Below are 25,061 nucleotides of genomic sequence, written 5' to 3'. Positions count from 1 at the left end.
CAACACAGCTTCAGACAAGAGAATTTCCAAGTTATCCATGTTTGGAGCACAGGCAATAATAAAAGGAGGAGAAAAGGTGTAAGAAGGAGAGAGAAAGCACTGCTCAAAGAAAACACACTGCCATGAAGTCCAGACTACTCTTTCAAATCCAGCCAAGGATAAAAAGGACCAAAGAGTTTTACCATCTCTCTAGTAACGCAAATGAAATACAAGTTCACCCTGGCAGTATTTATCACCACCTGTTCACATAATATTTTCTTGAACCTCACAGCCAGGACTCAGTCCCTTTCAAAATATTTTAAGAAACTCAAAACAATACAAACACAAAACCATCACAAGCACCAAAATCCCCAAGAAATGCCACACAAACCACCAAGGCACATTCCTAAGTTCTGGAGAAATCCCCATCACCCTCTTCACTGATGTACAGGGTCAAGACATCACAGGAACACACAAACTTCTGGGATCCAGCCCTTCAGTGCAGCCAGAGCGTGTATGCAAAGCCATCAGTGCAATTCCTTAGCAAAAGGCAATAAGGACAAAAACTGAATGAAGGGAGCAGCACTGGGTTTAGGACTATTTCTGCTGAGCTCTCAGACCATTGCAGCACGTGTCCACTACTATTAGTCCCAACACTGCTCAGACCAGCAAGAATGATAACAAGAAAAAGCTGTAATCTGGTGTTCTCTGAAGTGAACTAAAGGTCTGTAGTATTTACTTGAGGCAGCGTCTCAATAGCTCTTCCAATCACCTTCACATAGAAGCTGGGGAACCACTTTAGCTATTTTTTCTCCAACTTCCCGTAGCCCACTTGGTGCAGTACTTTAAAGGCAAATTTTCCTGCATATCACTTGGTTCAGTGATCAGAGGGAAGATGCCTCACTCGCAGAACTCAGCCAAAGACAACACCACAGTAAAAAAACAGAGATATACTTTCCCCTCTGCAGCGTTCACTCAGCTTGCCCTCCACCTTTGAAGGAAGTGAAGCAGGGTATACAGACTTTCCAGGAACAGGCAAGGGCCACAGTTCCATGCAAAGGCAAATCACTCCAGAGTACCTTGACCCAGGAGGAGACCTTTTATTCAAAGGTTTCAGTGCTGCAAATACACTACTGAGAACAGTATTTTCCCCTCAGGCACAGAACCAAGCACTTTAGGAAGGATGCAGTTCATACCATCTCTTCTCAGAGAAATGAGAACAGCTATTTCCAAAATAATTAACAGAATGCCATTTGAACTCATGGTTACTTAAATTATTTAGAGAAAGCACATATTTGACTCCCATGCTCAAGTCACACCTACTTTTTAGGGATCTGGAAAAGCCAGCTATAGTAAATCCCCTGATTTCAAATAGTTTTTTGATGAATCTACCTATTGTATTCTCACATTATGATTTGCTTATTGCTCTGGAGAAAAAGACTTGCAATATTCTCAGTTATTATACAGAATGCAAGATAAAAAAATATATATATATCAGGTGCGGCACATGAGTGAAAGGAATACATTGTTCTGAAACATGAGACAATCAGTACAGGAAGCCCATGAACACCTCTGATCTAATAGCACTGAAACCATAATCTTCCCATTTTTTACCTTAAAATATATTACTATGGAAAAAATAGCCATTTTAAGCATGAAAAAGCAGGAAAAAAATTAAGTGGAACACACTGAATGATCTGCCTGTTTGAATGTCACATTTTGAAAAAAACTGGACATTCCCACATTGAAAAAAAAAGTATCTTCAGACGTTTTCTCACTTTTTAGATCCTCATTTAATGAGAACAACGAGCCATTGCCATTTTTCTTAAAGCTTTTAAGTTCACGGATTTAATTAAGGGGTTTTAGAAGAAGTACTGTGAAGACAAAGTAAGAACTTCAGTTCTGCTGAGATATCTGGATAACGTCTCCACATTTTTCAGCTAATTAAAATTACCACCGAACCTTCTGCAAATCCAGAGTGGCTACAGAAATTTTCCTTCAGGATGATATCATGCAAGGAAATGTCAGCATCTGTAGACTTCAAGCAAACTTAGTTAAAATGCTATCTAACATCTTTCCCAATTTTTTGACAAATGCTCTAAGGAACACAGTTAAGGGATCCAAGTATTTACAGACTCTTCGGCAAAGCCAGCTTTTCACCAGCACTAAAGGAAATTCATCATAGGCTTATTCTTATATTTGGAATTAAAAACAGTAACAATATTCTTTCCAAGTATGAGGCTATGGAGCATTAACTTTTAACTGTTCGGGGGTCTTTTTTGAGGGGGATTGTCATTTTAGGGGTTGTGGCTTTAAAAATACCCAAGTAAAATATAAAATGTGTCTCTATCCATGATATCTGTTAAGATTTCTGCATTTGTGTGACATTCCAGTGAAATGTCTGCAATTCTCAATAGGAACAGTATCCACGTTCCTCCGCTCCAATCCTTGTCCCTGCTTCTCCATCTTATTGTAGAAGCTGAACGTAAAAATCATGAACTATTCAGAGCAGAGCAGCCCTCTGTGCGTAGAACAACGGGGTCCCCCCATCGCTGCCATCTCCAGGATATGGCCCTGCACAGGCTTTCATGATAAACCCGTGCCTGTCAGCCTCAAGAAGCAGATAAGACAGAGACTCCTCCAGTAAAGAATTCACATCGCTGCAAGAACGCTTCCTGTTTGCAGTTGTTGACCACTCAGGAAAAGCGTGTTTTGTCAGGGAACGTCTCCTCCCATGAAACACCCACAAGCTTCAGAATCACTTCTGAACTTTGGGACCATCCATCTGCCTCCAGCACGTACTGCCTGGTGAACTGCACTGCCCCAGGTTTGATTGAAGGACTCTTTCCTCCAGCTTCTGCCAACACCACACGGCGGGATGCACGCATGTGCCTGCTCAGGAGCAGCAGTAGTTGCCTGTGATAGCAGCAAAACCCCCCACTCCCGAGGGCTGCTGAAGTATTCTCCTTCCCCCGCTGTCCTTGGCAGCCAGGAGACTTGCCAGGGGTGGCAGAGGTTGCAAAGCCAGCAGGACAACAGCAGATAGCTAAGCATCAAGCTTGGAGAGGGAACATGGAGATGGAGAGACAGCACTAAATATCCACAGCCTCAAGAGACTCTACCGGCCTTGCCTCACCTTCTCCATGACCCAGAGCATCCTTTAAACTTGCCATATCTGCCTGCATTTCCCTCAGCCCCCGGGGAGCAATTTGCTCCGAGAGGCTGCCCGAGACCTAATGCAGCCTCACCAGCCTCAGCTCCAGGTGCAGACCCCTCACCAGCCTCCAGTTGCCCTGTATTCCCAGAAGCCCCAGCACAAGACAGCTCTTGGCATCATGGAAAAGGACAGAAACAGCCCTGGCACACAACAGTGAATTAAATGACATCATCAAGCCACGCAGCAGTCAAATTTCAGGGCAGGTATGGAATTTTTCTCAGCAGAGGGAAGGGTCTGAACTTGCCCTGGTGCTGGAGGGGATGCTGGGCAGCCTCACTGCACTGGGCGAGCCCAGTCCTGCTGAGTGCAGCAAGCGAGCCGAGTTAACCTCCGTAAGGCAACCAACACCTCTGTACAACCGCTTTGGACAGAGCAGACACGTCATTTCTCAGAAGTGAAGCAGAGATTTCTGACCCGCTGGCAGGCGCTTCACTCTCTGCACTCAGACACGCCAGATGAATTACCACAGCTAGGAACAGCAGGTCACCTTGCCTTACATTACCAACCAATTGAACAAAAACAGAGAATACTTCTTTTTCTTATTTATTCTTGTACTATGACAAGGTCTCTTCCCAGATCTCAACTCAGTTCTTTGGACCAACCATGCTTCAAGTACCAAATAGTAATACTTGAAACACAGGAGTAGATAAAATAGGAACATGTAAGTGAAGCAGCCATTCTGCTATCTCATCATTTCCCATTATGGACCTTTGCTATTACTTTGTTGGGGTAAACATCTTTTATCAGCTGCCAGTGAATCCTGCAGATCCACCTCTCTCATCACCTCCACCCCGTGTAGCTGCCTTCAGCTTGTGTGCTTCTACCTTCTTTCCAGTTCCAAAGTAAATCAGGAATAGCATATTTATTTGCTACTGAAATATCAACAGAAAAAAAACTCCTAACCAAACAAACAAAAAGCCAAAAGCCTGACTTAGAGGCTTCAGTTTCAGCACATTAATAAAGCATATTGAGGAAGCTTTCAGGGAAACTTTATAAGCTGACTGACAACATCCACATTTTTCCTCAAGTTTTCAGGAAAGCAGAACAGCCTTTGTTTTCAAAGGCACATGTTCCAGCTCCTGGACCCAGGTCCAGCTGCAAAGCATTTAAAAGCGGTCTACATCTATGACAGCAAAGCAGACAAAAAGAAAACAAGGATTTGCCACAAGAACATGAACTGAGAAGCAGGTAATTGTCTTCTACAAGTGCTGGTAAACAACAAACAACGGCATCAGCGACAGAAAAACAGAGGAAAAAAAAGCATATAATGCCTGGCTGCATAGAGTCACAGACTGGTTGAAGTTGGCAAGGAGCTCAGGTCCAGACAAGTTTTGAACACCTCCGAGGATGAACACTCCTCAACTTCTCCAGGCAACTTGTGCCAGTGGTTGGCCACCCTTGCAGTAAAAAGGTGCTTGTGGACCTTTCTTGTATTACTCCAAAAGTGACAAAGCAAAGCTTTGAAATCCATATTAAACAGTTAAAGTATACAACATGATATTCACATACAAATGAATTTAATTCATGTACAAGTTGAATATTCACATTTGTTAAATGTCATTCTTAAGCATCATAAGCAAGTCTTGTACCAAATTCCACCTACTTAATTGAGGATATAGCCCTTTGTCTGGCTTACACAGCTCCATCTTTACTGATCCTTGCATACACTGTATTTTCCACACACTCGCTTCAGTAAAACTACAGCAATAGCCTACAAGAACAGGTCGATCCACAAGGCATCAAGTCCTTTCCTACTTTTTTCCTAAATTAAAGATCTTTCTTTGTTGCGATAAGTAAAAAGTGCATCGAGATCATAAATCACAAACACTTCCGCGAGGATAGCGAAAGGGAAAAAGTCTTTACTTCTTTTTCGCTAGAATTCGCTACTCCACAAGACAAATGAGAATTGGCTTCACGGTCCTGTAAGCAGCCAAGCCTGGATAAGGTCTGTCCTTCCAGCCTAGAAAAACAACATTGCCAGTTCATGAAAATAAACTTGCTTTAGGAGAAGAGTTTTGGGTCATGTCCAGTTCTCCAAGTGAGTGGGCTGGTCCTATCACGCTGTTCCACCCAGTTCTTCCCTCCTTCATGTGCCTGGCAACATTTGAAGTTAAAAATAAATTTAAAAAAAAAAAAAAAAAAGAAGTTCTTACATTTCTTCCTCCATTAAAAAGGGCAGTAGGAATCCTAAACCAATGCTTTCACTTTGAAACACTATTTTTAAAAAAAAAAAACATTTTGTATGGTGAGGTCAGGGACACAAACAGCTCGTGCTTTTGTCAAAAGGGAACCTTCTTTGTGTTGCAATAATGGATCACACGAAAGCTGTCTGCCCGACATTACATATAATGGTCTGCACTACTCAGCCCTATGAAAAGCTGTCCCTAAATAAACAAGAATTCTGAAGTAGTTAAAATAGAGCTAACGCTGCCTGATGGTACTTAATGAGTACGGAACTCCTTCAAGCGATTTTTTTTTTTTCTTTTTACAGCTTCTTTTAATGTTTGGTTGACACGTAAATAAAAACTCCGAAGAGGTCAGCATACATTTCTGAGATGTTCCTACGGGAAAACTAGTTTCACTTTTCCCACTGGGACTGGTAAAGCCTCTAAAATTAGAGCTTGCCACACCAGAAAAACAGAAAACTTCAAAACAAGCTCCCACAGGATCACTTAAAAGACTTCAAGGAAAGAATTGAGAATTACATCCTGCTCACCAAGCCTGCCTACTGCTCAGAGTATATAGATCTGCTGCAGCGCTGGGAGGGCTAACAACGCAGTCACTCTGAAGAACCCATCCATTAATACACAGTGGCTTGCCGATACGTTCAAGGGCAATAAAAAAAAATAAATCTCTTTTCAAGAATGCAACGGAAACAAGAAAACAAAGCAAGAACAAGTAGAGGCAGCTCTACCTCACGCACAGGAGAACAAACGAGTTCCAGATACGGCGTGTTCCCATGGTATTTAATGCCTGTGATCGGCCACTCCTTCTGCGTGTGCTAGTGAAGCCTTTTAATGAGACCTGAACTTCCCAGAGAAAGGTAATGTTACCTAACAGCCTGTAAACAGCCTCGGCAAGCCTCACAAAAAGCCAGACCGAGACAGAGCATCTCTCCCTGCTTTTACTTGCTCCTGTAAGTAAAGACAGACCTTTTCCTTTCAAGTCTAAGGAGCTAGTTTTGTCATTTATTTGAGTTTGCGTAAGCTAAAGAAACCTCACTAAGCAGCAGGCTCACACAGCTTGTATTAACAGAGCCTCTGCTAAATCAGGAGCTTCTCCAGCAATAAAATGTGATGCGTGCCCATACAAGCTGCGTTGAAGTCAGTAAGTGGAGTTTCTCTGCCTTCCTCAGACTAAAGGGGAAAGAACGAACCCTTGCCCTGGGTATAACATATGAGACACTGCCTGGTGATCTCTGACAGCCTGGCACTCAACTTCAGCCCTCAGCCTTTTAAGAAGGAAACATCTCACAGCCTCCAGCCCAGCAGCTACTCTCGCTTGCACATCATCACTGCTGTCTACCTTGCTACCTTCAACTTCAAAACCTTCACAGCATCCTTCAAAAAGCAAAGTACAACAGTCACCTCCTGTTTCTGAAAGGAGAACCAGGACACCAGGTCCACAGCCTGTTATGAGCACAGGAATGCCCTCAATGTCTGTTCATGAAGGAATCACATAAAGGATCTGGTGCCACTTGCTCAGGGATGCTGGTGGCTGAACACAAACTGAACCCTGGCTTCCACAGCCTGGACAAGCTGCTCACCACCACCAAACCACCTTTCCCCTCCAGATAATAACTGGCAAACACCTTTTGCCCTGAAGCAGCTGATTTTTCTCCAGGTTGTTCTGAGGGACAGATGGAGACCTGGGCAGCTGCTTCTCTACAACACAGGCATCAGTCCCTCTTTCAACTGTGTCCATTACTCGCGTCCCTGAACAGCAATCTGCAGCCATGAGTTCTGCAATCTACCACTATCAGTTCTGGATTTGTGCTGAATTTAACAACGCTTATTGTGTCGTAAAGGAAAACACCCAAACCACCTCGTTTCAGTGCCACTCAGTATACTTCACTGCTACATTCCTGAAGAGAGAAACACGCTGCTTTCGTATGTGCACCAGCAAACCACTACAAATCAGCATTTTTAATTCTGGCTCTCTGAAGACCGAACAAATGTGGGTTCCTCCTAGTGACTAAGTACCGTGCTGCTGGCACTTCTGGAGCTGTCGATGAACAGCAGGCAGGCTTTGAAAACAGCACACAATCCCAGATTCTTTTTTTAAACTCTTAACAAACAGGCTCCCCGCAGGACGGCTCAGGTCTCCAGCCCCTCAGCTGAGCACCTGTTTGGTTCTGCAGGGAAGGAAGATGCCGGTCGGCTCCCTTTGCTGCCACAGAGTGCTCCCTGCTCAACACTGATGCTCCTTCTCTGCTTGCCTCACTGCCATACCACCCAGCCACCACCTCCCTGGCAATCCCCCAGGAGAGCAGAGCCACGCCAGCCTCCTGACCCAGGGCTTTTGTCCCTCCACACAGCAGATGAAACGGTCCCTTCGGATCCCATAGCTCACAGTATCAGGGCTTCTTTCTTGTCCAGAAGCCCACGTTGACCTAAAGCCTTGGTGGCCAGAGTGCCAAGCTCTCCCTTGTGCCCAGGCTCAGCAGATGCCACAGGTGGAGGGCAGACCCACACACTGCACTGTACCATCGCCTTGCTGCTCCTTCTCAAGTGCTTTCTTCAGTCTTTTTCTTTTTTTCTTCTATTCCCACCACAACTTCCCGTCACAGTAAAGCCTCTCTTTCCAAGAGTTTCTGACTGTAACTGTATTAGAAAAGAAACCAAGATAAAACCCAGAAGACTCAGAGGGTAGGGACAGCATTTCATTTAAAAACACATATTTGGCCAGAAATACAGGCAGGATGGGTTTTAATTGATTTGGGAAGGATGCAGGAGACTAGAATTTGTTTTACTGTGGACAAACCGAGACCTGAAGCAAAAATCCTCCCAGCCACAAACCACACCCAGAAATTAAAGTTCTTCCCCTTGCAACATCAAATTTGTAACTGCATTGTCAGCCTCGCCTTGAATTACCTGCATACAGGTCATATGCTGAGCTGAAGTTCGGTAAATCTCTAGGTATCAGTAGAAGTCATACCACTCACAAGCTGTCTGAACTGGCACATAAGCTACCTATACCATGAGGAAAAAAAATACATTATTTTGACGGGGTTTTTAATTACTCCTCTTAGCTTTAACTTTCTACATTCAAGGATATTAACCTGGTAAAGCTTACGAATTCATGAAGGCAAATGCTTGACATCTTGAAGTCATCAACGAAAATACACTCTTAAGGCTCAACTTGACAGGGTGCTGAGCCATCTCACTTAAACTATGTATCACCTACAAAGGCTGGACCAGATGATCACTGAGGTCCCTTCCAACCTGGCGTTCTGTGGACTTCAAAATATCATATAAAGCAATTATCACTTCTGTTTGCTGTCAGTAAATGCTTTAATCTCTTTTCCAGTAACATCAGAAATGCAAGTGATTAAATAGTACATTTACATTAAAAATTATGTACAAATAATGAAAATAGTGCTAGAAGAACACGTTGAGTAACTACTATATATGACTGGAAAGAAAGGCAGCAAGAGAAACATTTTACTTTTAATACTCCTTTTTCCCCAGTCTGATGATTATCGTGCCTAATCCGACCTTTTCTGCAATATGAGAAAAAGCAATATGAAATAATGTATTTCCCTGGAACTTTCATCGGGGGAAGACTCCTTGCCACTTCAGTAATAAAGACGCAAAAAGGATGCTAAATGACTGACAGGCCATTCAAGCACCAAAATGCACAAAGTCTTGTTTTTCTGTGACCACTTCCCATTCTCTACCAAGAGAGTAAAAAAAAAAAAGGAGGTTAAGAAATATAGAATGAGTATTAGATTCTGCTCATGTAAATACATTTTGATAACTTTCACATGCTAAAAACGTGCAACCGGCTTGCAGCCTTTTTCTCAAATGAAGGTGAAGAGTTGAGGGGCAGAGGACAAGGTAAAGCTACAACCACAACAGCCAGTCTTCCACGGAGAGGCAGAGAGGAGAAACTCCCGGGGGCACGCTTAAAAGCCAGCCTATCTTCCAAGATGATTCAGTCAGTTGATTTCCTCTTTTCACACAAACGCCAAGAAAAAACATGTTGGTCTGCCCTGGTGGATAACGACTTGTGAGTTTAACCCCCTAGAATTGCCTCTCTCACAGAGAGGACACTTGTTGCATTAAAAGCAGCGCAATGACATTTTGAAGCCCAATATAAGAGTCCATATAGCACAGTTTCATACCACCAAGGGAGTTACTTCACTGGAAGGTCGTTGTCCTGGCTCTCGTTAACAGGTTCGTTACCCAGCGCACTCCCAAGGGCATGCATTAATAAATCAGATCCAGCCCTCTCACATGCACTCAATCCCCACTGCAGCACAACACCTCCTGCTCCAAGGGGATTGAACACTGCGTTCAGGGCAACCAAACCCACCTTCTGTGAACTGGGTTCAGTTCTGGGCCCCTCGCCACAAGAAGGATGTTGAGGCTCTGGAGCGAGTCCAGGGAAGAGCGACAAAGCTGGTGAGGGGGCTGGAGAACAAGTCTTATGAGGAACGGCTGAGAGAGCTGGGGGTGTTTAGCCTGGAGAAGAGGAGGCTGAGGGGAGACCTCATTGCTCTCTACAACTACCTGAAAGGAGGTTGTGGAGAGGAGGGAGCTGGCCTCTTCTCCCAAGGGACAAGGGACAGGACAAGAGGGAATGGCCTCAAGCTCCACCAGGGGAGGTTCAGACTCGACATAAGGAAAATATTCTTCACGGAAAGGGTCATTAGGCAATGGAACGGTCTGCCCAGGGAGGCGGTTGACTCGCCTTCCCTGGAGGTGTTTAAGGCACGGGTGGTTGAGGTGCTGAGGGACATGGTTTAGAGATTGGTGGGAATGGTTGGACTCGATGATCCGGTGGGTCTCTTCCAACCTGGTGATTCTATGATTCACGGCTGCAGAGGCACACACAGAACTGCAAACGAAAAGGCTACTCTTCGCAGTGACATCCTCACTTTAAATAATAAAACAGGGAGAGCCTTCAGGAGAAGGCAAGTATGCACAGTACAAGAAGGGGAAAGAAAGCCTTTGAGAGGGAAAAAAGGAATGTATTGGCATGGTGTGAAAGATAAAAACAGAAAAGGGAAAGAGAAAAAGTAAATAAACAGCAGATCAGCCTCTTAGAAAAAAACATGAAATCTGAGCGCTTGACCGGCATTCTACGTGGAAGTTTCTTTTAAGTTAAATTCTGTGGTAAAAAAATATGATGAAAACTTTGAAATAGCAACAAAACCTTTGAAATCTGACCCTTGTGAGAGCGCTCACACAAGCTAATAAAGAAACAGTTTCACGTGCAAAGCATTTTTTCTACAGTACCCTACTCCCACAGCATAATTTCATATTCAGATATTTCGGAAATTAAATCCTCTTAAACAGTCACTCTGATTCACTGGCAATTTGTGGAAACTCAGCAAGTTGCAGAATGCTAACTCCACCTGCTATAAAACCACATTGGCAGAAAACTAATTATTCAATGCACTTTGCCACTATTACTTACTCATGTAAACATGCGCTCTCACTGCTAATGATAACGCTTAATAGTGATGAGAGGGAAGATGGTCTACAAGATAATCTTCTGAGTTTCCTGCTTAAGGGAGGCTAAACACTACACAAGCTCCTAATTAAAACCCTTTTGCTCAGAGAATTGTAAAAACATTTCCTAAAGAGAAAATGTTATATTTAATGAAGTAAAAAATGAGGGGGGGGTTAAGCATACAGCTCCATCTTGGAGAGAAGAACCACCCTCTGTGTTGCCTGCACCAGTCTCCTTCAGCAAATTAGAAAAGAGCTTTTAAATTTTACGTGGATGAGGATGCACAATTATGTGTCACTGGTTTACTGGGCTACCCAGAGTCAGGCAGGGGAACGCTTCCACTCCAGTGAGCGCACTGGTTATGAATAACCCCACCAGCACACGCTGCTCTGCTGCTCTTAACCTAAGCCAGGGATGCCATGGCCTGAATTGCCTGCAAGGCTGACACCTACGAAGCTGTAAATCAGCACAAGTATTTAGACCTGCTTCAAGCAGGCTGTGAAGGATTTAAGACCTTGTCAAAACCGCATGCTTGTGAACACATCACTCACTGTGCACGTCTATCACCATCTCCTACCTAAAGACTAAATGAACAAGGAGCTCCAAACGGACACAAGCCTCCCCCCAAGCTATCTCAGGTTTTTTCGAAAGCAGGAGCATCAACAGTTGCATGTTATCCCTCTACACCTGAAAAATGCATTTCAGTAACAGAGGCCAGTGTGGTGCAGCTCCATCAAACAGCCTAAGCCACCTCAGCTGCCCATGCACACATCCCTGAGCGGATCCCCAATGGAGAAGCAAGAGAAAACAAGAAACAGTGAAGGAGTTACAAGCCACAGCACCTTTTCACTCAACAGATTAAGAACTATACATGAAGTGGCAGCTCTTCAGCAGCCAGATTTCATCACGTTGGGCCATCACCCAGCTCTGTTCAGCTGCACAAGTGGGCCAACAGCTGTATCCTACCGGTAATCTGTTACCAAGAATTTCATTCTCAAGAATAAGATCACTCCATTATTTTTTTTTTTTCAAACGCACCAGCACAGAATAGGGGTAACAAAACAGATCTCCTCTCCCCATCATCATTTCCACATCGCTTGAAATTTTTCAGATAGCATCAAATTCTGATTTATCTCAAAATTTCAGCTCCTGCAACAGGGGGTTCAGAATTGAGTAAGACAAGAGTCACCTGAAAACCAGCATAAATGCATGTACAGCAGCATCTGTTAAGAAAAACATTGATTTGAGATTCTGCCACAGAAAAACAAACAGAAGACAACAATGTTTAAAAATTACCAGTGGTGCTCAACAAAAAATCAGAAAAGACACCAAAATAACCAGAAAAGAAAATCAGGGGTGTAGAATTAGATAAAGAGAAATTAGAGACTGCTTATTTTTAAGGTTCCCATAACAGAGAACACCAAAAAGTACTTTCTCATTGACTGCCTACACTACTGCTCAAGAGTATCTATGCCTAAAATGGAAATCCTCAGTTACAAGTGTGCATTTTCACAGGATCACAGAAAGCAAGGCTATGGGCAACCCAGGGCTGGGGTAGCACCCTGGGGAGCCAGTTGGAGGAAGCCACCCAGCAAGGCTTTCATCCTGTCTGACCAACCCGAGTGAGCCCAGGGCTTCTTCGCCAGCGACTAGCAAGCTCTTGGGAGCACAGCAAAAGGAATTTGTTCTTCCTCGCTTCTCTGCCCTCTTCCTCCAGCTACTTCACTTCTGTTCTCAAGGCTGCTGAACTTGCAACATCATAGTTAGCCTTAATACTTATTTAGAAGACAAAACTTCATACATTTCCCATCCTATGGCATTTGAAATATTCCACTAAATTCAAATAATTATTCCTGGGAGAGAAAAAAAATAAGATCAAACAAACAAAAAACAAACCCAAAGCCAAAAAAAACCCCTCATCATTACCACCTAGTAACAGCTAAACCCACAAATACCTAACACTAAAATAAAGCTACACCTGCTGTTTCAGAATTGGAAAATTAAGATCAGATGTGACAGCGACATCTACACTGCAATCACCACTCATTAGAGGAGCATGCTGTTCTTAATTCTTGTGGGGAAGTATTTCTGCTTCACATCCAACTGGTAGACTTCAATTTTTAAGAAAAATAAGAAGTGTTCAAAGTTCATACCCAGAATTAAAGCAATAAGCATACTTATTTTAAGAATACTACTACAAACAAGACTTGGAAGAAGAAATGCCACCCCTGTTCTCTTTGAATACTGTACAAGAAAGGGAGATTTTGAGTAAGTGAAGTATTGAGTAGGTGAAGACCCCTTGGGAATGTGACAGCTTCCTGCCCTACCTCAAACACCATCATACGAAGTCCAGGGTTTTATCTGGTCAAAGAAAACACAGACAGGACAGTAAGGCTGCTAGTCATTTGAAGACCCTGAGTATCAGTATCCCAGCACCACACAACAATCCCCTCCTCTACTTTCTCCCCTGTTTCTTTTTTAAAATTAATAAAATTACAAGTTCTGTTTTGCCTTTGCCTTTCTTGCCATCACTGCGCTTCTATTCTAGTCAAAGTTTGCCCTGAGAAACTTAAGTGCATCTGGCTCCTGTCAGAGAGGAACTACATACATTCAGTGCTGTGAGGACAGAAGGAAATTTTTTCAGGAGTACCTACACGACTTCATCTCCAATATTCCAATTTCAAAGGAAATCAGAACGGGTGAACTGTTTTCCAGCCCAAGCAGAAATGTTGGACCTTGTAGGGCTAAGCCTGCCGGGCATATTGGAAATCTTTACCCTAAAGACCTAAGCTCAGAGGTTTAAACAGCACCCGAAACAGAGTAAGAAGATAATCAGAAAGGCTCAGTTTTCAAGTGGAAGCATTAAGGTGCTCATTCAGTATTTGCAACTTCACCCAGCTAAGCACGCGAACATGAACAAAACCTCTGTGATGACAATTAAATCGGAAGGAACTCCATCTGCCTCTATGCAGCATAAACAACCAAAGCTCCTTTGGTCACAGCTACATAGACAGCAAAACATACTGTAAATAAAGTTCCTCCAGGCTTGGGGACCTGTGTGTCCTCAGGAAAGCCACTCTACCCATGCACTTGCAACCCAGGCACAGACACAAGCATCATCTCAGCTGACACAGCCTCACTGGACACAAAACACCCCTGACCCTGCCTAAATCTCTCCTCAGCAGGGCCCCACAGAAGGTGCTGGGATCACTCCTGAGCCCAAGCGTGTCTCCCAGAGGGGTTTTCCACACACTGGCTGGAGGCGTTTCATTGCAGATGTCAGCACCGCTTTCAGACAGTCCCCATGCAGCCCTCGAGACGACGAGCTCACGCTGACAGGTCTCACCTGCCCCAGCAGCAGCTGCTCACACCTGACTCCTAGGTTTTTGTCCCAATGGAAAACAAACAACCTGAAGCCATTTCAAAACAACAGAAGAGAATGAAAAGGATACAGCAGATAGAATATTAGTTACTTTAACATGCCACCTTTTTTTTTTCCTAAACAGCACGAGTGGTGAAGTGCCAAGCAGATTGATGTTGTGGCCACTACAGCAGTGGAAAAGTAAATGCAAAACTTGGTCAATGCAGACAGAGGAAGCAAAAGAAGCAAGGAAATCAGCAAGAAATAGCAACAGGAGTCTCTCCCTCTGTTTCTCTCTCTTTTGAGTCACATCAGAGCCTGGCATGGACTAGAAGGGACCTTTAAAGATGACCTAGTCCAAGCCTCGTGCCGTGGGCAGGAGCATCAGAGAGATAAAAAATAAAAGAGAAAGTAACCTGAACTCCATCTTCTGCTATTAGCAAGAGCATACTGGGATAAAAAACAGGACAGTGTTTACACAGCAAGACAAACATTAAATGCTTAAGTAAACACAAATGCACCAAAAATCATATTCATTCATGAATGTGTTCATCCAACTTTGAAGAACATTTGTAGATCCAATGCTGCATTAACGCTTTTAGTGATGCAGCAAAACCACTTGAGGAATGAAGTAAACCCAGCACAGTCCCTCTTCGCTATTAACATGTTTATTCATGAGCTCCCAGGTCAGCACTGCAACACGTTATTCACGGATGCGGATGGCTGGCAGGAGCAAACCAGTATGTGATTATGACTCGCTTCCGGTGATAAGAGAGCAAAAATAAGTGATTCTCCCCTCTTTGCAAAAAAATGGAGCCAGGTCAGCAAAGGCAGTGATTGAAGAAACACCATCCCACCCAGACACAGTTGTTTAACAAAGTTATTTTGATTTATTCTTCTATAAAATACTGGTCTCAACTAAAGAGCATTTGCACGTACAGCACATGCCAGCCGTGTAGACAGTACTCATACAAAACACAGCTCAACTGCAAATCACGCTGCTGCCACACAGCAACGTTCAGGCTACTTTAAACAAATCGCAGAAAGGTTCGTCACAGAGCCAATACGCACAGGTTTGCTGGCATGACAAGGGGGAACAGAACTCCTACCCATTTGGGGTGAGGGGGCTGGGAAACTTCAGCAGCAGGAAAGTAACTGCACCAGAACTCTGCTGCCCAGACCCAGACGACCCTTCTGTCTTGTCCCAGAGAAGCCCCATTGGAGCCTCAATGTAGGAACACTTCCCAGAGAAACTCTGCTGCCCCATGATGGATCAGATCACCAGAGCAGGAGAAGGTGGGACTGTGTTAGAGCAGGATATTTACTTAAATCCTGCCATCCCATGTGCTCAGGGTTTCTGCACTGCACGGTGAGGATGTGCACCCTGTCACTACTTTGAGGACCAGCAACATTTACTAGAAATGCAGTGGTTTTGATTAAAATATGACTCGCCTGCTGAAATTTAGAATTCAAAATGGAAAAAAAAAATTGACTAGAGTAACTGGAAATGGCTTTCCAGCCCAGCACAGGTAAAGTCTATCAAAGCAGGATTCCCTGATTGCCACCAAAATCACTTCAGGTCACGCTTATTCCTCAACTGAATAGGAAGAGCCCAACAAGCAGGAACAGCCACCAACAGCTCCAACACATAACTTGAAAGCTAAAGCCACAAAGTGAGCCAACGTCATCTCTACTGCGCCTGAACTTCACCGTTACTCCAAAAACCTGACTGGGCAGCCGCCAGCCCCAACTCCAGCTGCAACAAACCAGAAGCGTAATCACAAAAGCTCAGACCAGTCTTTCCATTCCCCACCCTGCAGCAGAACAAATCCAAATAAGCCTGGGTTTGTTGCTGTAGAAAACTCATTTTTCATCACAAGGGAGTTGCTGGCTAGAGCAAAAGCACTCCCCTCCTTGGTCACACGGAGCGATAAACAGCAAATATGCTGCACCTCCTCCAAGAAGGCCAACGAGACTCAACTAGGAACACGTTTAGCCTGACAGTACAGGATTTCTTCAATGAAAGTGCTCCAAAGTGGCTGCTTTTATCACCCTCCGCTGAAAGAGAAGGCAAGAGAACACCATGAAACACGGCATTTGCTGCAGGACACAGCGGCTCAGGTCAGACAGAAGCATCTTCTCTAGGCTCTGGCAACGGTAAAAGGAACACAAAGGGCAATTACCTGCCAAAGCCCTTTAAACACCACACCGCTTCACTCATAAGCAGGTTCTGCACAAGCCTAAGGCCATAGCCCATAATAAAAATTACGACTGAGTATTTTCAGTGCTTATTTAACACGAATAACTGCAGTGATAACTTCTCAAAGTCTAAGAATGCTGGCGAAAACAGATTGCATCCTTTGACTACACAGGTACCAAGGCGTGGATTTTAGGTCAGCCTTCAAGATGACCAAAACACAAGTTTTAAGATGGGAAAGGAGCACAAAAAATATGCTGTGCACTTAGTGATTTGCTCACAGGGCTGGCGCACGAAGCAAAGCCAGTCCTTGCACACACACAGCAAGAGCAACACGCAGCACAAGTCAGAACCCAGTTCCCTGCGAGATGCACTCTGCTTTAGGAGCTACAAACCCCTAGAAACACTCTGTTTAAGGGTACAGAATATGCCAGCATTACTTAGTTCCAAAAGAGCTTTGTCTCCAACTTCAACAGCTCCAGACTTTACCCAGGGAGCAGCCTGGAAGGCTCAGAAGCCCGGCTGCTATTCCAGAGACTTGCAAATACCTCACTTCAGGGAAAATCATAAGGAAGCCGCCTTCTCTCTGCCTAAGCGCTAACAGCACCAACTGTTGCAATCACTTTATTTGCAGCGACGAGAAATATTCCAAGCGCTTGCCGACACACACCAAGCTAAAGAGAAATTAAATGGTGTTTTTGTGCCACAACGTGCAGGGAGAGAGCCCAGGGCTCAACCGAGTCACAAAATAAGGGCTGCAAATCCCTTCCTCCCCCCAAATTCTATATTTGGGGTCTCTACATGACCCAAAACCCCTGGGATGCTGAGACACGGCCGGAATCAGATACAGGGACAGCGACAGGGCACGCTGAGGAATCCCAGAGGGGATGGTTCCCGCAGCGCTTCCCGCATCTCGGGACGGGGTCGGCGCTAGGACCGCGGAGCCCCCGTACCTGAACCCAGTCGGGACGAGATGGGGGTCGGCGCTAGGACCGTGAAGCCCCCGCACCTGAATCCGGCCGGGACGAGGCAGGGGTCGGCGCTAGGACCGTGAAGCCCCCGCACCTGAATCCGGCCGGGACGAGGCAGGGGTCGGCGCTAGGACCGTGAAGCCCCCGCACCTGAATCCGGCCGGGACGAGGCGGGGGTCGGCGCTAGGACCGTGAAGCCCCCGCACCTGAATCCGGCCGGGACGAGGCAGGGGTCGGCGCTAGGACCGTGAAGCCCCCGCACCTGAATCCGGCCGGGACGAGGCGGGGGTCGGCGCTAGGACCGCGCACCTCCCGCCCCTAACCCGGGGTCGTCCTACAACCGCTGAGCCCCGCACCCGAGCCCGGTGTCGGCGCTAGGACCGCGGAGCCCCGCACCCGAGCCCGGCGTCGGCAATAAGACCGTGAAGTTCCCACACCCGAGTCCTGCCAGGACGAGGTGGGGTCGGCGCTAGGACCGCGCAGCCCCGCATCCGAGCCCGGAGTCGGCGTTCGGACCGCGGAGCCCCGCCGCTCCCGCACCCGCGGTCGGCGCTAGGACCGCGCAGCCCCGCACGCGCGCCCGGGTCCGGCGCTAGGACCGCGGCACTTACGTCGTCGAAGAGGGACCCCACGTTGGCGGTGACGAGCAGCACGGCGGCGGCCGCGGGCCCCTTCCCCGCCATGGCGCCGGGCGGGCGGAAGCGGCGGCGCTGCGGGGAGCTGCGGCGAGGGCTCGGGGCAGCCCGCGGGCATCCGCGCCCCGGCGGCGCTCAGCGCCGGCGCTGCTGCTGCTGCTGTCGCCGCTGGCGGTGGTGCTGCCGCCGGCGGGGGCTGCGGCGCATGGCAGGGCGGCGGGGCGGGACGGGGAGCGCCGGGCGCCGCCGCTGCTGCTCTCGCTGCCGCCGCTGCTGCTGCTGCCGCCGCGCCGGGACCGGGCGGCGCGGGGCGGGCGGGGCGGGGCGTGACGTCACGGGAGGCCGCGGCTCTTAAAGGGGCAGCGCCGCCCCCGGGCCGCGGGGGAGGGGGCACGGTACAGGGTGGGATGGGATGGGATGGCATGGTATGGAGTGGAATGGAATGGAATGGAATGGGGTGGATTGGGATGGGGTGGATTGGGATGGGATGGAATGGAATGGTGTGGTATGGGATGGAATGGGGTGGATTGGGATGGGGTGGATTGGGATGGGATGGAATGGAATGGTGTGGTATGGGATGGAATGGGATGAGATGGTATGGCACGGCATGGGATGGCATGGGATGGGATGGAATGGGATGGGGTGGATTGGGATGGGATGGGATGGGATGGAATGGAATGGAATGGAATGGAATGGCATGGTATGGAATGGGATGGGACGGCATGGTATGGAGTGGAATGGAATGGGATGGGATGGGATGGATTGGGATGATATGGAATGGAATGGAATGGAATGGCATGGTATGGGATGGGATGGCATGGAATGGAATGGAATGGCATGGCATGGCATGGGATGAGATGAGATGGGATGGCACGGCATGGGATGGGATGGGGTGGATTAGGATGGAATGATATGGTATGGAATGGAATGATATGGAATGGCATGGTATGGGATGGAATGATATGGAATAGCATGGTATGGAATGGGATGGGATGGGATGGAATGATATGGAATAGCATGGCAGGGAATGGTATGGCATGGCATGGCATGGTATGCAATGGCATGGTATGCAATGGCATGGTATGGAATGGAATGGCATGGTATGGTATGGAATGATATGGAATGGCATGTTACGACATGGCATGGTATGGTATGGAATGGAGTGGTGTCATATGGTATGGTACACATGACATAGCACGGCATGGCACGGCACAGCACAGCATGGCATGGCAGCCCATCGAGCATCCAATGGCACGGCATGGCATGGCATGATCTGCCACAACATGGCATTGTATGGTATGGTAACATATAGCATGGCATGGCATGGTATCGTATAGCACAGCATCTAATATAGCATCCTATGGCATGATATAGCACAGTATGGCACAGCACGGCACGGTATGGTACGGTATAGTATGGCATGGCATGACATGGAACAGTATGGCACAGTAAAACATGGTATGACGTACTATGACATGGTATGGTATGGCAGTACATGGCACGGCATGGCATGGCACGGCATCCCGTATAGCATCCCGTGGTACAACACAACACAGCATGGCATGGTATGGTATGGCATGGCATAGTATGGCACAGTACAGCATGGCATGGCACAGCAAGACATTGCATGGTATGGCATGGCATGGCATCCCATATAGCATCCCACGGCACAGCATGGCACATTATGGTATGGCATGGCACGGCACAGCATGGCTCAGCATGGAATGGAACGGCATGGCATGGCACATCAGGACATGGCACGGCACAGCACGGCGTTACACATCGTGGCATGGCCTGGCATGGCATCCCATATAGAATCCCATGGTACGGCATGGCACAGTATGCATGGCATGGCATCTCATGACACTGCATGGCACGGCATGCCCTAGCATGGCATTACATATGACATGGAATGACACAGCATCCCCTGGCATGGCATTACATTAATGACATGGCATAACATGGCACAGCATGGCGTTACACACCATGACATGGCACTGGACGCTGTGGCAACCCATAGAACATCCCATGGCACGGCCCAGGAGTGGCTCGAATGGAACCCAAAACATCTCCCAGAACAGCACAGCGAGTTTCCTCTGAGGCCGTGTATGCTTGGATGGGTTTGGCCAATGCACGTTGCTGCCACCAGAGTGAAAAACCCCACTGCACTGCTCCATCATAATGAATGGGAGATAAAACAGTTATTAGTGATACTGGACAAAGTGCTGTTTGCCCCAGCAGTATCTAAACCAGAGGAGGAGGAGGTTGAGATGGCTCCTAGAGAGCCTGGGAGTGCACCAAAGTAATCTTCAGCTTACAAAAATATCCATTGTGAAAGGAATCTTTTCAAGAACTTTGCTTAAGAAACCAGAGAACTGATAAATCGTCCTTTGCTGGGCTGTGTGAAATAGCTAGCTCCTCAGATTATCTATATTTTGTGGCTGATTAGTAATAGGAACAAAATGTGCAGAAGCTCATGTTACAAGGCTTGCAGAGGTCTCGCTAAAGTTTCAGCACGGGGGAAGCTGTTGTCCAAACAACACATAAATGATACGGACAGAGAGTCATTGAGCAGAGCAAGGAAAATAGGAAACCTGACCTAGATTCATAAGCAACTGCACAAACACAGAAAACGGAGGGGGAATCAAAATGTAGGGGCAGATCTGGGGGTACTGTGGCAGAAAGCGTGATGATGAAGAGTGTCCAACACACGCTGTAGCAGAAGTGAGAAGGGAAATCACCGAAGACTGGATCATCCATCACATGAAGTAGGAAAACATCACACTGAACAAGAAGGCTTGGCCAGAGAAATGTGTGCTCCTATCAGAGAAATAAAATGATTGCTGCTGCTCCTCAGAATAATATAATTTCTCCTTAGCTCTTGGCTCTGTCTCCCTGGGGAGAGGTGTCTGACAGGCAGCAAATAATCACATAAGGCTCCAAACACAAGGCAAGGAAAATATTTATCCAGAAATTATTATGTTTTGCATTGTAGTCAACAAAGTGTGGTTATGGTCAGTTAACAAGTCTCTCCCAAATTAAAGGTTCATCAGGTGAATGAGCTCATCTAATAGTTGGACTCGATGATCATAGAATTATAGAATCATAGAATCACCAGGTTGGAAGAGACCCACCGGATCATTGAGTCCAACTATTCCCATCAAACACTAAACCGTGCCCCTCAGCACCTCGTCCACCCGTCCCTCAACCCCCTCCCTGGGCAGCCTGTTCCAGTGCCCAATGACCCTTTCCGTGAAAAATTTTTTCCTAATGTTCAGCCTGAACCTCCCCTGGCGGGGCTTGAGGCCATTCCCTCTTGTCCTGTCCCCTGTCACTTGGGAGAAGAGGCCAGCACCCTCCTCTCCACAACCTCCTTTCAGGTAGTTGTAGAGAGCAATGAGGTCTCCCCTCAGCCTCCTCTTCTCCAGGCTAAACAACCCCAGCTCTCTCAGCCGTTCCTCATAAGGCCTGTTCTCCAGCCCCCTCACCAGCTTTGTCGCTCTTCTCTGGACATGCTCCAGTGGGATCCAGTGGGTCCTTTCCAACCTGGTGATTCTATGATTCTATGATCTGCTGATGCTTGCAGCAAATGAGGTTTCCTGTGTGGCAGGAAAATAGTTTCTATGCCGGGCTCAAGCCCTACTGACCCTAGGAAGCACTGACTTCACCGTCCTGTGGTGCTGTTTCAGGTATGATAGTGGTGTTAGTACACCTACAGGTAGATGTGGGTGAATGCGCGAGCTACACCAGCCTGCAAGAGGAGACGGCCACTTCCAGTGACACTGAGATTCACGAGTCCTTTAAAGGCTCTTCTTTGTGACAACCTTTCTCAGGGAGGCGCGCAAGTGAAATGACAAAAGCTCTGCTAAGATTGTCACTGCTGGCCTTCTTTGTTAGAAGGTACAAATCAAATACAAAATTAGGTAAAAAATAATGACCTGAAGTTGTCAAAGAATCATAGAATTATGAATGGTTTGGATTGGAAGGGACCTTGAAGATCATCCAGTCCAACCCCCCTGCCGTGGGCAGGGACACCTCCCACTGGATCAGGTTGCTCAAAGCCTCATTCCCCCTGGACTTGAACACCTCCAGGGATGGGGCAGCCATAGCCACACTTGTGGACTCCTCTGGACAATTTCTTCTAAGGTTTTATTGTAACTCCCAAGACAATTATTGCATAAAGTTGCACTGCAGACACCATGATCTTACCTGGATGCAGCCATCAGATTTATCAAAGATGAGCTGATCAAACATACCATCCTGATATATCTTGACATGTTCACACATTGGAAAAAAAAGAAAAAATATATAGAGAGAGAGAGGGAGAGAGAGTTAAAAAAAAAAAAGCATTTACTGCTGTGTTTTTGGCACACAAGTCTTACAAATCTCAGCCCACAGTGATTACATCAAAGTCAGGGTATGCTGGAGGAAGCTGTGTCGAATTACACCCAGCTGGAAAGGGATCCCGAGCCATATGGCATCCAGGTGAAAAGTTTGGCAGTGCTCAGGAACAGGAAACAAGACTAGGAAGTGGCTGCAGACCACTAGAAGTTACTTGTACAGAACCCAGGCAGCGATCACCGGGCTGCAATGTCCATGTACTTTGCCAATTTCTTTGGTAGAGGAAGTACTACAGCATGAAAATGTCGCAACGGCATAAAATGATGGCCAGCTGCTGAGTGAGCTGAATACCATGCCTTTTTCCAGGAAAGGAGTGGATAAAACCTGAGAAAGCAGGAACATAAAATATAGCATCGTATAAAAAGCGTTTTCAAAGGAATTCCTGAGCACTGACTCACCCAGTAATAGGTTATAATAGAAGCAGTTTCCAAAAGCAAGACTTTCTGAACACTATGCAAGGCGTAATGATAGCTCAGACCTATGGATGCCAAGCAGAGCGCTCGGCACCACCAAAGGAAAGCAAAGGAGATGGGAACCAGCCCGGTGCAGAGCGCACAGCCTTCCCTCTCGCCGTGGACCCTTGCTCAGGGATGGCTGCTCAGCTCCCGTGAGCGAATCAGGGCAGCGTCTCCGCAGATGCCGAACTCAGACCTTACTGTTCTAGGTGAGGGATCCGAACTGCAGCCAGGTTTGTGCTGTTTTCTCCAGGATCAGAATTCATTCCCATCAAAGGGCAACATCCAATCAGTAATAAAGGTTTCCAATTAAAAAAAAAGCAAGGAATGATCAAAGCAGTACTTCCATGCTCAGTTGCAGAAGCCCGGTACAACTACTGGTGGAAGATGCATATCAGCAGCCACTTTGTCGATCAGAGGAGATAGAAAGGGGACATAAGCTAAGTTTGCAAAGGTAAATGGAGCAGAGCTGATACTTGCTAAATTCAGATGGAGTAAGATCTATACCTGTGCTATGTGAAAAAAACCGAACTATAAGTGCTTAGTTTTGCCTCAGATATTGCAATGGAGAACTTGCAAAAGGGGGTGTTATGATATAACGATGGGGAAATACTAATAAGTATAAAAGTGCCTCTTTACATCCTATTCAGTGAGTAGGACTTGTAACTACCACCAGCTGTATCCAAACCAGTGCTGCCTACAGCTTCAGGGGTTTGCAGCTCTGACCCACAGGACAAGTCCAGTTGGATGAAGGTCCAAATGCATATCAGATAATTTCTCTTCTTCCCCTGCACAGAGATGGAAAACTGGTGGGTATTGACCAGAGTTTTTACTGCAGGGAAAGCACCACTACCAGCTACTGTTGTCTAACATTTTCTGTTACAGCTCCAGGTTTTCCAGTACATTGTAACCCAGACAGTGTAGTCTGAATATTTTCAGCCTTCGTGCCTGCCTTGAATATCAAGTCAGAGCAAGAGAGCTCAAGATTCAGGTTAGTTTTTACTAAGTAGCTTTGCCACTACAAGGGAAAAATGGTCTTGCAGCTGAATTTTACAAAAAAGCCTGAGGGTCAGACGAGTGCACAACATCACAGTCCCCATGAATTTTTATTACACAGCTTGGGAAACAATGTCCCCATCCCTACTTGCATAGAAGAGTTGTCTTGTAGGTTTGGGTCATTGCATATTTGAGCCAAATTCCAGTATTTTTACAGCGTTTCCTACCAAAGTGAAGCACAAATAAGATAACAAAGAGTTACTTGACCTTATTCATTGGCAGCTTTGTAGAGAATGTGATTGAAATTGGCATGGAGAAGGCATGTGTGGTATCCCAGACCCACCAATGCACCTTCTGAAGAGCACAGACAGGTAAGCAAAGAACAGAGTCATTTGCTGTCAGATGGCAACGGTGGAGCCCATGCAGGCTGAAGGCTCTGAGTCTGGAGGCAGGCAGGCAGTGATGAGCATCAGGACTGGGCATGTGTCAAGAATCCAAATCTTTCTGGCTTGGTATCTCCTCAGTGTCAATGGTTGGGGTCTGGCTGCAGCTGGCAAGCCTTCAGACAAGGTGCGGTTGAAGATTTTGGGAGAGCAGGTTTCAGTGGGGGTTTGGAAGATGCCTGCTGTGGAGGTAGCTACTAGTGAGATTTTGGCTGGAAGCAAATTCGGTTTTTAGCTGAAAAATTATTGCAACCTTCTGCAAACCCTTTGGTCAAGCCAGCTCCCAGGACAACAGACCCAAGAATATTAACAGAAAACAGATTTCCATTCATTTCTTAGATGAAAGCCAAATTCCACGTTAGGTTATTTTTACACTGTTGTCTTGTCCTGCTGCCCTCAGTGTGGGCTGACAGCTGTACCTGCTCCTGTGGCCTCCCTGGTGCTTCAGAAAGCCCTGCTCTGTCAGGTCATCATCTGCACCCTCGTTCAGGCAGAGGAAACACCACATGCTCAGGGTGAGGCTGGAGCTGGGAAATGGGCACAGATTAGGTTCAGGGCACGTGGCATGATGAAACAAGGTTGTCACGTGCAGCACTGTGCTGCTGTGTGGCACGGAGATACATATCTTATTGCTTCTTAGGCGTGGAAGCATCTTGGGCACCTACTGCCCTGGCTCCTGGCAAGGCAGGACAGCTGAACCTGCTAGACGATGTGTCTCTGTCCTGA

The 25,061-nt window shown here is 46.6% G+C and overlaps 1 protein-coding gene across 2 annotated transcripts in view; it reads right to left on the bottom strand.

Annotated features, from left to right (window-relative positions):
- Window positions 1-18,220, bottom strand: part of INPP5A (inositol polyphosphate-5-phosphatase A) — a 249,251-nt gene extending 231,031 nt beyond the window's left edge. Inside the window, exon 1 of one of the 2 annotated variants that reach the window (XM_069863389.1) lies at window positions 18,017-18,220. In XM_069863389.1, the coding sequence (XP_069719490.1) occupies window positions 18,017-18,088 (72 nt within the window). In that variant the 5' untranslated portion in view covers window positions 18,089-18,220. The remainder of the gene's footprint in view (window positions 1-18,016) is intronic. The other variant, XM_069863391.1, reaches the window with a different exon arrangement.
- Window positions 18,221-25,061: the final 6,841 nt, after the last annotated feature.

This window comes from Phaenicophaeus curvirostris, chromosome 9 (assembly GCF_032191515.1).
Source record: "Phaenicophaeus curvirostris isolate KB17595 chromosome 9, BPBGC_Pcur_1.0, whole genome shotgun sequence".
In the NCBI taxonomy this organism is placed as follows: domain Eukaryota; kingdom Metazoa; phylum Chordata; class Aves; order Cuculiformes; family Cuculidae; genus Phaenicophaeus; species Phaenicophaeus curvirostris.
The sequence above is the reverse complement of the archived record's forward strand: the minus strand, read 5'-3'. Positions and strand labels throughout refer to the sequence as shown.